General features: G+C 44.8%; 1 protein-coding gene across 1 annotated transcript; it reads right to left on the bottom strand.

Annotated features, from left to right (window-relative positions):
* Positions 1-2,835: 2,835 nt before the first annotated feature.
* Positions 2,836-8,479, bottom strand: LOC112544644 (leukocyte cell-derived chemotaxin-2-like). Its single transcript, XM_075900434.2, has 4 exons — positions 8,352-8,479; positions 5,740-5,836; positions 4,463-4,611; positions 2,836-3,236 (listed from the first exon to the last, which is right to left on the bottom strand). Exons 1-4 carry the CDS (start codon positions 8,395-8,397, stop codon positions 3,070-3,072), a joined length of 459 nt encoding a protein of 152 aa, XP_075756549.1. The 5' UTR covers positions 8,398-8,479; the 3' UTR covers positions 2,836-3,069.
* Between the last annotated feature and the right edge of the window lie 3,951 nt (positions 8,480-12,430).

Raw genomic sequence — 12,430 nt, 5'->3', positions numbered from 1 at the left:
CCTACCCTAGGTCACATCCCAAACCCCTGCACTCCAGTCCCCTGCTCTAGGCCACAACCACCTGCTTCATCCCAACTCCTTCCCAGACTCCAGTCTCCCTCCTGCACCCCGGGAGGTTGGGGGAGTTGGCTCCTCCCACAGAGTCATAGAATCATAGAATAATAGGACTGGAAGGGACCTCGAGAGGTCATCGAGTCCAGCCCCCCGCCCTCAAGGCAGGATCAAGCTCCGTCTACACCATCCCTGACAGATGTCTATCTAACCTGTTCTTAAATATCTCCAGAGAGGGAGATTCCACCACCTCCCTTGGCAATTTATTCCAATATTTGACCACCCTGACAGTTAGGAATTTTTTCCTAATGTCCAATCTAAACCTCCCCTGCTGCACTTTAAGCCCATTACTCCTTGTCCTGTCCTCAGAAACCAAGAGGAACAAATTTTCGCCTTCCTCCTTGTGACACCCTTTTAGATATTTGAAAACTGCTATCATGTCCCCCCTTAATCTTCTTTTTTCCAAACTAAACAAGCCCAGTTCATGAAGCCTGGCTTCATAGGTCATGTTCTCTAAACCTTTAATCATTCTTGTCGCTCTTCCTTGTCACCATGTTATCCTCTGCCCTGCTTGGTTATGTTCCTGGCTCTGCAGAAGGGATGTGGCATTGGGTTGGAGCAGGAGACGGGGGGTGCCTGGCTCTGAGGAGGGGTGGATTAGAGTGGGGGAGTTGAAGCGGGACTGGCTCTGGGGCAGGGGTGGATTAGAGTGGGGGAGTTGAAGGGGGACTGGGTTAGAGCAGAGAACCGGGCATTAGAACTTCTGGCTTCTTTCCCGTAGGTGGGCAGTGGGTCTGTCAGTAGATTTGGGGGTTCCTGTCTCAGCTCTGTGAGGACTGTGGGAGCTGGAGCTTGGTGGGGTGGGCAGGGGGAAGGATGGGATTCTGGAAAGCAGGATTCCTGGGTTCCTTTTCCAGCCATGCCACTTCTCTCCTCGGTGCCTTTAACTTCATGCCCCAGGCCAGGCCCCAGTCAGCAGCCTCCCTGGCCCCCCGCTCTCTCCTCCTGGCCCCGCAGCAGCCCTGGTTGCTGGCTGGTTGGTGGCGCCCCTGAAGCCCACGCTGCTGCACGTCTTGGGGCAGTGTGGTGGGAAACCAGGAGCCCAGCATGCGGCATCCACTCGAGCCACGAGAGCCAGTGGGGGGCAGCGGCAGCCCTGGCAGCAGCGAGGTGGTGGCCAGCACCCTGAGATTGGTGTGCACAGGGACAAGTTTGCCGGCTCCCAAACCCGGCCTCCTGTGCGAGTAGAGCAGCTTCTGCAGCACCGTCAGACACCAGGTGTCCTCTTTTTTGAAAGTTCAAATATGGTAACCCCATGAGAACTTGTTTATCTCCTATGTATTTGAGAGAGTTTGTCTGTGAGCTAGCGAGTGAGTCAGTCTGTTCAAAAATTCCTTCTGAATGGTAAGAGTGAGGACCACCAAATTTGGTATGCAGCTTCCTCTTATCATAATTTAAAGCAAGGTATGGGTTAGGTTTTGGAGGACAAGGCTGAAAATCCCATGCATATGGGGACAAACAAAACCATACAGAAGAGAGAGACAATCACCAGGCAGGTGAAAGGGACTGGTTGAGGGTGTGCTCCTTGTCCAGGATGGTCACAGCCCTAAGCATACCAACCCCATGGTGCTCTTTAGATGGGGGGCGGGGGGACTGCTCCCCCCATTTATATAGGAACATTGCTGACTGTTCCCCTTTGTCAGGGAGTGAGGGGAAAGTTCACGGTTTGGAGCCCAGGGGAGGATGAACCTGCCCCAGTCAGGGCATGTGCACCCCTCCCCCAGCTATGACTGCTGGAGCTGCAGTAACCATGGGGGGGGGGGAGGTGCTTCTCACCTGGCCCCAACCTGCTGCAGTGAGAGAGGACTGGGGCTGTTCTCTCTTCTTGGTGCAGCCTGCCTACTGAACCCCTCATCCTCACCCCAGAGCAATGATTTAAATAAAACAAAAATTGAATGAAGGACCTGAACAATGCTGGGTAAATCTAGTTAATCAAGATGAGGCTAGTAATGTTCTGCTGAAGTTGAAGTTTTAAATGTCAACATTGAAACACGGGTTCATGCAGCTCTGGAATCAGCTATTGTATGGCTGAAAGCAGGCCAGTGCTGGACTGATGAGTGCTGAGGTGTGACATACAAGAATCACCTTGATGGAAGCCTGCTCCCTCTCCCTACCAAAGAGTCCTTCAGTGCCCCTGACTTGGGAGGGAGAGATACCATGCCTGTGCATGTTCACAGCTACTGCATACTTGGTGATGGCATGGGCTGCTGTAGTATCTGCCTCTTTACAAGAGAAAATGTTCTCAAAAGTCTGTTAGCGTTTCCTCCCACTATAACATTCAAATCCAGTTTGCTGTAGGTGAAGTAACTTGTATTCTTTTGAAACGCAGAGGTGCTCCACTAGAACACCCAGGATATAACTCCTGTCTGTCTTGTAAGGTATAAGAAATTTTACTGGCTAGTCTATAAACTTCAGATCAAATGAAAAATAATAGAGATATTACCTTCCTGTTCCCTGTTTGCACTAGCTGTTCTCTTAGTCCCTCCTTCTCTCTCTCTCTTTCAACTGGAATAAAGAGGTTGTCCCGCTTCTCTTGTAACGTGGACTCATTTTGAGATGCCAAAAGAGAGAGAGTGAGAGAGCACTTTTTTCTTTAAGAGTTCACATCAAGAATTCACACGTGTAATGAAGATATCCTAATTTACATATTAGACAAAGATACAATATTAATATTTAAAGAAAGGCTGCAGCTGGACAACTCAGTATTTCTGGCATGGTTTATTGCGGCGCATGAGATTACAATGTCTTGGTAAATAAGCTCCAGGATGCAGATCTGATAGTGAGGCATTTAGATACAGTGGCTGACACATGCATTTCTGTGTTGCTGTATGTGTAAAACCTCTTTTCATTTCCCAGGGACTACATTTTTTTTAATCTAGCCTATTTGAGGTGAAGTGGCAGAAGCTTGCTTTTGTTTGCATGCCTAATTTTTTTAACTGGGATTTTATACCTTTCTGTTTATAAATTGCGAGTGGGATCAGAGAGGTTACAATTCTGAACGTGAACATGAGAAGTTATACCACGATATACTCTTTGCATTGGGAGCATTACTCCAATTTTTTGTCCCTTCCTGATCCGACCTCTGTATTTAACTGGCCTGATGTAGAAAATATGGATGCAGAAACCTGGAGGAAAGGAGAAGAAAAAAAGATTTAGGGAGGATAAAAGACGACTCAAAGATCATCATCATCATCTGATCTTCTTGGGGGTTGTTCTATGGCAATTTTCAGATTCTCTTTCAGGCTACGTCTACACTGCTGGCTTTGCTGGCAGTGCCTATGCAAATAAAGCATGGATTAGCATTTTGCTGTGTTTAATTTGGGTAATTTAGTCAAGCTGTTTCCACGCAAGAGGTTTTTATGCAAAAACAAGCAGTGTGGACGGGTTTTTTTGTGTGTGCACAAAAACCTCGTTTTGCTCAAGAATTTTGTGCAAAATGGGGTTTTTGCACAAAAGAACCCCTGTCCACACTACTTGTTTTTGTGCAAAAATGGCTTGAATAAATTATGCAAATGAAGCACGGCAAAATGCTAAATCTGTACTTCATTTGCATAGGCACTGCTGACACAGCAGTAGCCTCAGTGTTGTGCTGCTATGGCTGTTAGCAGTGCCTGCAGTGGTAGTGTGGTCCAGCCAACAGTATTCATGAAATTGAGGTTACCAGAGCTTTTAGCAGGGTGAGAAAAAGATGAAGGATTTTTTCTTATAGACCCATGGTACAGTAAATTTTAAACTCACTCTTTTAATACTTCCCCTCCTTAGTTTATAGCTGTATTGCTATCCCATTCTAGCTCTGCACACACTCTGATACAGGAAAAAAGTGTGTGTTGCTGGCCCTGGTAATGGAGAACTTGGTCTGTTATGCTTTTGGAAGTGAAATAGATGAGTTGTACTGTACTTGGATTCGAACAGATGACCAGACCCTTTGAGTGAACCTGGGTCTGGACAATACAGTTATGTTTTGCTTTAATTTATTTAGACTGGGCTTCTTCCATAGCTCTCCAGTTGTTTAAGAATGGAAGGTGCAGGGCTGGCCTTACCATGAGGCGAACTGAGGCGACCACCTCAGCTGCCAGACTGTGGGGGCAGAGGGGGGCTCATAGGACCCAGAGCGTAGAAAATTGTGTCTGCTGCTGGTGCGTATATATTCTCTCTGCTCTAGATGCACAGAGATGGTGGAGTGCTGTGCTGGAGGAAGGAGGGCACAAGAGACATAACAAGCAGGCAGGAGAAAAGGGGGCATGAGGGTGTCATTTGAGCTCACCACCTCAGCTGCCAAAATGTTGTGGGCCGTCCCTGGGAAGGTGAATGTATTTAACATTTAAAGTTTGCGAAAGATAGCTTTAATTACCTGATCCTCGGAGGAGAAGACCATTATTAATGGCATTATTCTTTCTGTAGGGTTTAACTTGTCCCCCAATTGTGCCACTGAAGGGTGCATATACCGTTGATCCATCTCTGCAAATTACATCCACACCACGGTGCTTTCTTCCTCCAAGTCTGAAAATGTGCAAGTAATGAGACAAATGCAGCTTGCATATCTGTTAGCCTGAAAGCCTGCTACAAGATACACCATGTAAATGAATAAGCAACACAAGTATTAGGGATGCCATTGGTAGCCTCGTTGGGTTTCAGAGTTGTATTTCACAAAGCAGTTGGAAGGGTCTGAAGTTTCAGTCCGGTTGTAATAATGGCTCTTTCTCCATTGTTAATCCGAGTTGGTCAAACATACACTTCATTTTCCAAGAAAATACTTTCACGTTTTAAAACCTTGTTCTTGGAACGTACTTGCCTTTTTTGGCACAGAAAAAGAAAATATTCCCCTCCTCCTTCCTCATACGACAACATAAATCTCAGAAACTTCATTTTTGTGTGTTTTGATATTTCAGTGAAACCCTGGAATCATTCCTTGAACAAAAGGTAAAATGGCAAGAAGACCAGGCAATAAAGTCTTTTTTTTTAAACTAAAAATAAATAAATAAATTTGATAGAAGTGTTTTGACTAAATATCTCTCATAGTGCTGCAGGCTTTTCAATTACAAGGCTCAAAAGAACAACGGACTTTCCACCAGCATAACGTGGCATCAGTCCAGTGACTTCATTGCTTCTATGCTGACATACGCTAGCTGAATTTCTGACCTATGAGCTGGGGCCTCAGATCACTCATGCACTTGAAGTGAGACTATTTCAATGCTACTTCTTAACTAGTTCTGTCCTGCCCCTGTCTAGGGACACAATGTGAACAGCTTGAGAGAGCTGCACGTGGTCTGAGTCGAGTTTCTAGTGGGCAAACGTTCTGTTCCCATCACAAACTGCATTAGGAGTGCCACTCAAAGACTTTTTTTGGCAGCCTCAGCAATGAGAGGCCAAGGACAGCATGGAGACGTGTGTCTGCCATTCTCGGTGTGGTCTATCATATGAGGGCTTAATGCACATTGGGAGGATGTTGTGATGGTTCTTCTTCGGCAACTTGCTTTGCAGAGGTGTTATTCTGACACACTTCAGAAGCCCTGAGTGCTATCACGGATGGCTAAACTCAGACTTTTTTGTTCTTAGTGAACATTTTATTTATCAACAACAATGAACAAACACAACAATTCCACACACAAAATAGTCTCAGCCTACCACCTTGGAGCTCCGTAATGTCCACAGCCTAGCCTGTCACAGCGCCTTGGTTTGTTCTTTGGATTCCCAGCACATATCATTCCCCATGGTCCTGCAGCAACTGAAGAAAACATGGAAGATACAAAGACAAAGCAAATGTCCTAACGTTAAATGGGAGAAAAATGTGTTCTACAAAATGTCTGCTGTGCAGCTAATGGAGTTAGTATAAACAGATGCTAGAATTTCATTAGTAGTCTGTGTTGTGTCACTTTCCAATGCATGTAGCTTGGGTGCATCCCACAAACTAATGGCTCTGTGCTGCTTTGCTTTAATGTAGGGCTTTTTCTTTAGCTGGCTTGTTTTAGAAGACACAATTCTATTTTTTTTTTTTTTTTTTTTTTTTTACATGGGAGTAACTGATCCTATGAACAAGTTTCCTGGATGGAATTGTAAAAGGATCCCCATCCTTCCCTTAGAGCATAAACTGTTTGGAGAGAGGATTCTCTTTTTCTTCTATTTGCACAGCACCTGATAGTGAGGTCCTGGCCCATGATTGGGGCATCTCAGTGCTACTGCAGTACAAATAATGTGTAGCCAATGAGTCTAAGGATCAGACACTCACATCTACCTTCAGTGCAAATATATTGATGGTAATCAAGGGTCTGAGGGTATCATTTCACTGGGAAGTACAAAAGTGTATGGGTCACACAGCACCATGGATGTTGGCTTGCTGTCAGGTGTCTTATTAAGGTATCAGCTCACTGAAGGATTCAGAAAACCTCTCTAGATGCAAGTTGACAAGCTGCCTGAAGGCTGCGTGATAGCACACAGCAATAACCATTCTGCTTTTCTGCCTTTCCTAGCCCTGATTCTGAACAGAGTTGAACTACAGAATTGGAGATTAGCAGCATGCAAGTGGTCCTTTAATGCTCAGAGGAAAGGGCGCACTTCCAAGTTCCTGTTTCTATACAGCCCTCATCTGAACTCCGCTGCAGCCTATTCATGGACTTCAATGGACCCTAGATCAGATTCTGTACCAGGCTAAAAAGAAAAATAAACCACTTCGGTGTGTTGAGAAAAAGGGAACCAGAGGACTTTGCTCATAAAACTGATTAATCTAGAAAAGCTCTATATTCACTAGGCGATACTTACGTCTAGTGTGTTTCCACTGCTATTATACCAGCCTTACTCAGTTATCTATTTTGAGATGGAAACCCCAGAATCCATAATTCAGCAGATGATGGAGTGTCACTTGGAAGCCACAATTCTGTAACAGATGGATTTCTCACTCCCTTAACCTGTGTGAAGGTGGGTTCTGCAAGCCGATTATCCTTTATACAAGCCCATGTCTCATGCACCTATGTGGTGTCAGGTGCAGCTGGCACCAGTGTTTGAAAGCTGGGGGTGCTGAGAATGCTCTAAAAGAGAACAGTGAGTTCAGAAGCCTAACTTCAATGGAAATTAGGATGCCCTGTTGACAGCCTGGAATTGATACTTGCTCAGCTTGTAATAGCGAGTCCAAGTATTAGGTTCAGCTCCAGCAAAGGCTTTTTTCTTCATATATATTATGTTAATTTTGAGGAAGGAAGGGCTACTCAGTCTGCTTCCATCTGAATTTAGCATATCAATCTATATCCAGTGTAAACAGGAGTTTTTAGACTTTGATTGGCTCTCCGTATCAAAGCACTGTAGAACTTGGAATATATGTTTTGTCTGGCTAGAGGAAAAATTTTCTTTCACTGCAAACACAATACTTAGAACAAACCCTTCAGTGCTTCTCTAAACCACCACTGACTCTCATTTCTTCCACCCCAGTTTTCACAAAGAGGCTCTGTCTGTGCTATATTTTACTTTATATTTCCCATGGTTATTTCCACCAGTAGTAGAAACAGCAGACCAGAGAGTGTATAGATGAGTCACTGGTACTTTTTCCATCCTTTTTATCCATCTCTCACCCAGGGTTGAGACAGATGGCAGGATGGTTAAAATGGCAATAGCAGCTGTTTTCTGATTTAAACTCTCATTTCCCACATATACTGCTGATTGAGCTGCCCCAGTGGAATCAATGCTTGGAAGTCTTCAGAAGAAAAAGCCTAGTTTGGACAAGGCCAGAAACTCTGAGTCTGATTCTGATCACATTCTGGTGATATTGTGTGAAATTACAACCCCCACCAGTGTAAGGGAGATCAGAAATCTGTCTCTCCAAATCTTAAAGGTTAAATGTTCAATGTGACTTCTTCCAATACAGTAGCAATCGTATTACAAAGGCATAACAATTAGTAAATTCTTTTAGAAATGAACCAAAGTTAGTAACTTGGATGGCTGTGTATATTCTAATTTCCAGACCTATTAAGAATAAATTAAAATTTTATGCAATTCTCATAGCATTTCTTTGAACTTCCTAGTGAGTTATCATAGTCATGCCAAAGAGTTGATAAAATAGATGCACATAGATGCTTTAATATATTCTCAGTTAATAGTTCTTTAAAATCTTGCATGTTACATTAACTCTTCAGAAACTAAATTCTAGCAGGATGGAAGCTGACGCATTAATATTTAGCTGATATTATCCTTCTGCTAAAAACTCCATTTGAAGAAAGCTCTGACAAGGCATGAAATAGTAATCTTTAACTTACCAATGGAGACCAAAGCAACAAAAACAATCAGCTTGAGTGGGAACATGTCACAGATGGTTGGCCAGAGTTTTCTGCCCAAGTTGAAGTTATAATGTCCAGTGTCTTTCCTATTTATGTGTTCTAGAAAGGCTGTGTCTGTCTGCCTATCAAATCAGAGTTGAGAACTCTGGAAGGCAGTATTCCCAGGTTAGGCAACACAGACTTTTAGAAATAAAATAACCGTTGATATAGCCAGTTGTGAAAGGCAAATGTAGATCCTTGCTACATAAAAACAGATGATGCTAGGTCAACCACCTGAAAAATTGCACAACTCTTGAGCAGCTACAGTTGTGACATGTCTTCCCTCATATAGTGGCTGGGACCCAGAGAGGCAGCAAAAAGAGAAGAATACCAAGAGTACATTGCCTAAGCCCAGAAGGTCTACAAGAAGTAGGGCAGTTGAGCCTAACCCAATGATATGTATTGCATCTTTTATGTACAACCAATATGTCTCTTACTTTGCTGTTCCTATATCCATCGTTGCCTTCCCTGGATGTGTGTGCTTATTAAAACTTCATGAATGATATCAGAGAGAATTTAACAGGCTAAGCTAAATGGCGGTTGGATTAGTATAAACATGCACTTTAAAATCCATACATACGCTTTTGTTTTCAGTGGGAAAACGCCATTATCCCAGGAGGAGCATTGCCAGCAGATCTAGAGAAGTGATTATTCCCGTTTATTCAGCTCTGGTGAGGCTACATCTGGAGTATTGTGTTTAGTTCTGGGCCCCCCACTATAGAAAGGATGTGGACACATTGGAGAGGGTCCAGCGGAGGGTGACCAAAATGATTAGGGGGCTGGAGCACATGACCTATGAGAAGAGACTGACGGGTTTGGGCTTATTTAGTCTGCAGAAGAGAAGAGTGAGGGGGGATTTGAGAGCATCCTTCAACTTCCTGAAGGGAGGTTCCAAAGAGGAAGGAGAGAGGCTGTTCGCAGTAGTGACAGATGGCAGAACGAGGAGCAATGGTCTCAAGTTACAGTGGGAGAGGTCTAGGTTGGATATTAGGAAAAACTATTTCACTAGGAGGGTGATGAAGCACTGGGATGGGTTACCTAGGGAGGTGGTGGAATCTCCATCCCTAGAGGTTTTTAAGTCTCAGCTTGACAAAGCCCTGGCTGGGTTGATTTAGTTGGGATTGGTCCTACCTTGGGCGGGGGGCTGGACTTGGTGGCCTCTTGAGGTTTCTTTCAGCTCTGATTCTATGATTCTTTATTCCATGGTAGCGGTCATCAGCCAGTGCTCTTGTAAAATAGTTCTAAAGAAATTTTATTTCCCAAAGTTTGTCACTTTTTATTTTTAGTATCTCGGATAAACCTCAAATTCCTTGATTGTTTTTCACTTACATTCTTGTTTACTAGGAGCATGAAAGAGATTGTTCTTCAAGTCTATATAGTTATGGGAGTAAGAAAGAAACATGCTCCATTCTTTTGCAGTGTGGTCTTTCTTTTTTATCTCTTTTGAGGTCGGTTGTAACTGGTAGCTAAGGGGTAAATGAAACATTTTGTGGCTTCGAGTTTATTTAGAGAAAAAACTCATCAAAATAAATCCTGCTACATGAAACAAAGCTAAGAGGAGAGCAATGTAGTTTCACTAAATGGAATAGCCTGGCTTTATTGGCATTGATGTGCAAAATATGGTTTGTGCTGTTTCATTTTAGAGCAGGGATGGGCAATAATTTTTGATGGGAGCTACTCCAATGTCGAGGGCCACATTCTTCCATGATATTAATGGAGATGTGGGGTCTGGAATGGAGGTTGGGTGCAGAAGGGAGCTTGGGATAAGGGACTGGGGTGCAAGACGGAAACTAGAGCCTGGGAGGGAGCTGGGATGAAGCAGGCGGTTATGACCTCGGACAAGGGACTGAGTGCAGGGGTTTGGGATGTGATCTGGGGCAGGAGATTGGGGTGCCAGATCTGGAAGGATGTGTGGGTGTAAAAGGGCACCAGAGGGTTTAGGTATGTTGGGGAGGGGAGAGAATTGGGGCAAGAAAGGGTTGGGGTGTCAGAAGCAGGTTGTGGCAAACAGACTTACTTGTCAGCTGCCAAATTAACCTGCCTGTTGGCCAACTTAAAATGTTTCCTTGACAGCCTGGCCATGTACTTCAACTGAGCCCTGGAGAGGGGGCATGATTCTTCTTAGCTGCCTGTTATTCTAAAAAGCAGCTCCCATTGTCCCGTTTCTGGTGAGAAACTGGCCAATGGGAATGTGCTGGGGGCAGGGTGGCTCCTAAAACTTCCCCCCTCCCCTCCAGTTTCAAAACAGAAATGGGGCCCTGCAGCCGCTTTTCTGCACAGTGTGCCTGCCTGACACTCCCCCTGCCACCGCGGGCTGGATGCAGCCCATGGGCCGTATTTTGCCCAGGCTTGTTTTAGAGACTACCAAAGAGATCAATGGGATAGTTTATTATTTAGCATGTGCATAGTTATCTAGCCAAGCAATGGCCTCTGCAGTGGCGTGGTGCACCTCTTCTCAGCGACCATTGAACCTAGTCAGCAGGCGTTCGACAATGTGCGTCATCATCTGTGGTGCACCACAACAGCACAAAGTGCTGTCCTGAGAGCCCCAGTGATACTGGTTGGCTGCACAGTACCTTTGCCCAGGTCAGAACCTGTTCAACGGGGACCATTGGAGGTTAGGGAGTTCAAAACCCAGCGTGTAGATTGTGGGGTCGGCATTATAGGACTGATTGGGGATCATAACAAAGATCCTTTCCTCTTGCCAGAGTATTTCCATCCTAACTTCCTGGTGTGGTGGAGGGAACCATAATGGGTGATGTGATGGCAAACGTGTGGCTGGTGATTTAAACAGGTCTCTGCGCAGTACGAGGCTTGGGTTGGCATGCACTTCCTTCAGTAACTTGCCAGTGGCAACCTCTTATTTGATAGGAGGAGCAATATTGTCCAGAACCAGGAGCCATGGGGGTGGAGCTGGAGCAGGGTGCTGGAGATGATACACACGGTGGCATGTAACTGGGTGTGTGACGATTGACTCCATACTGGTGTGTAGTACTCCACCACCGAATACAAGGTGGCAAGAGCTGACATCCTTTCCCCCTTCCACCTCCCGTATCTCCCCGGATTGGTGGGCCTGTCTATATCCTCACTGGCCTCATCCAGTCAGAGTTGGTCACCTCACACTAAATTTTAGCTCAACATTAACAAGCTAGTTGAGCAGTTTTCTCCTTTGCCTCCTTAGAAGAGCTCTTGTATGGACCTGCATTTTCTGAAAGTCTTTATATTTTGACTTTGCAATCTGTTCAGTGTAATGATTGTCCTGTGAGTTTAAACAAAGTGCCCGTGTTTCCTTGCACCATCAGGAGTAGCATGTTCCTGTGAAGACCGGACTAACCCAATGGTCCTGAGCTTTACCCCTGGCACTCCCTCACGAGATGTTACCTGGTAAATCATTTCACTGTTCTAGGCTGCGTGTCACCTGCCAGTGGAATGGGGATAGTAAAACTGCAAAGAAAGCTCAAGTGTTTTGAGCTCAATGAATGACAAATCTAAAAGCAAGCAGAAGAGAACTCTCTCTTATCTTCCCCTTGTATATTCAATGCAAAAGGTGGTTGTTGCTTTTCAGCAGCTGAACAAATGAAGGAAAGTGACTGAAGAATTTCACTCAACTGTCAATGTAAAGTTTTAAATAGTTAGAAAGTAAAAGTGAACCTTGAAACACAAGTTGGTGCATTTATGGCATGAGCAATAGTTCTGCTGTTCCACTAAAAGCAGGCTGGTGTTGGACTGACACAGGCTGAGGTTTGACATACAATGAGAACACCTTAAAAGCTGCCTGCTCCACTCCTCTACCTGCCAATCTTCCAATACTCACTTCTTTGGAGGGAGCCAGCCCCATGCCTGCTCAAAAAAACATGGCATTCTTGGCCATAGTATGGGCCACTATGGGATCTGCTTTTTTGCAGGAGAACAGTCTCAAAAGTCTCCATGGTTTTTCCCCTGGCTGCCATTCAGATCCAGTCAGGGAAGGTGAAATAAAATGTGTCCTTTTAAAGCCCAGGAGTACATGAAGGATATGA

The sequence above is a fragment of the Pelodiscus sinensis genome, chromosome 16, assembly GCF_052426305.1.
Source record: "Pelodiscus sinensis isolate ZL-2025 chromosome 16, ASM5242630v1, whole genome shotgun sequence".
In the NCBI taxonomy this organism is placed as follows: Eukaryota; Metazoa; Chordata; order Testudines; family Trionychidae; genus Pelodiscus; species Pelodiscus sinensis.
Note: the sequence above shows the minus strand (reverse complement) of the source record. Positions and strands in the feature narration are given on the sequence as shown.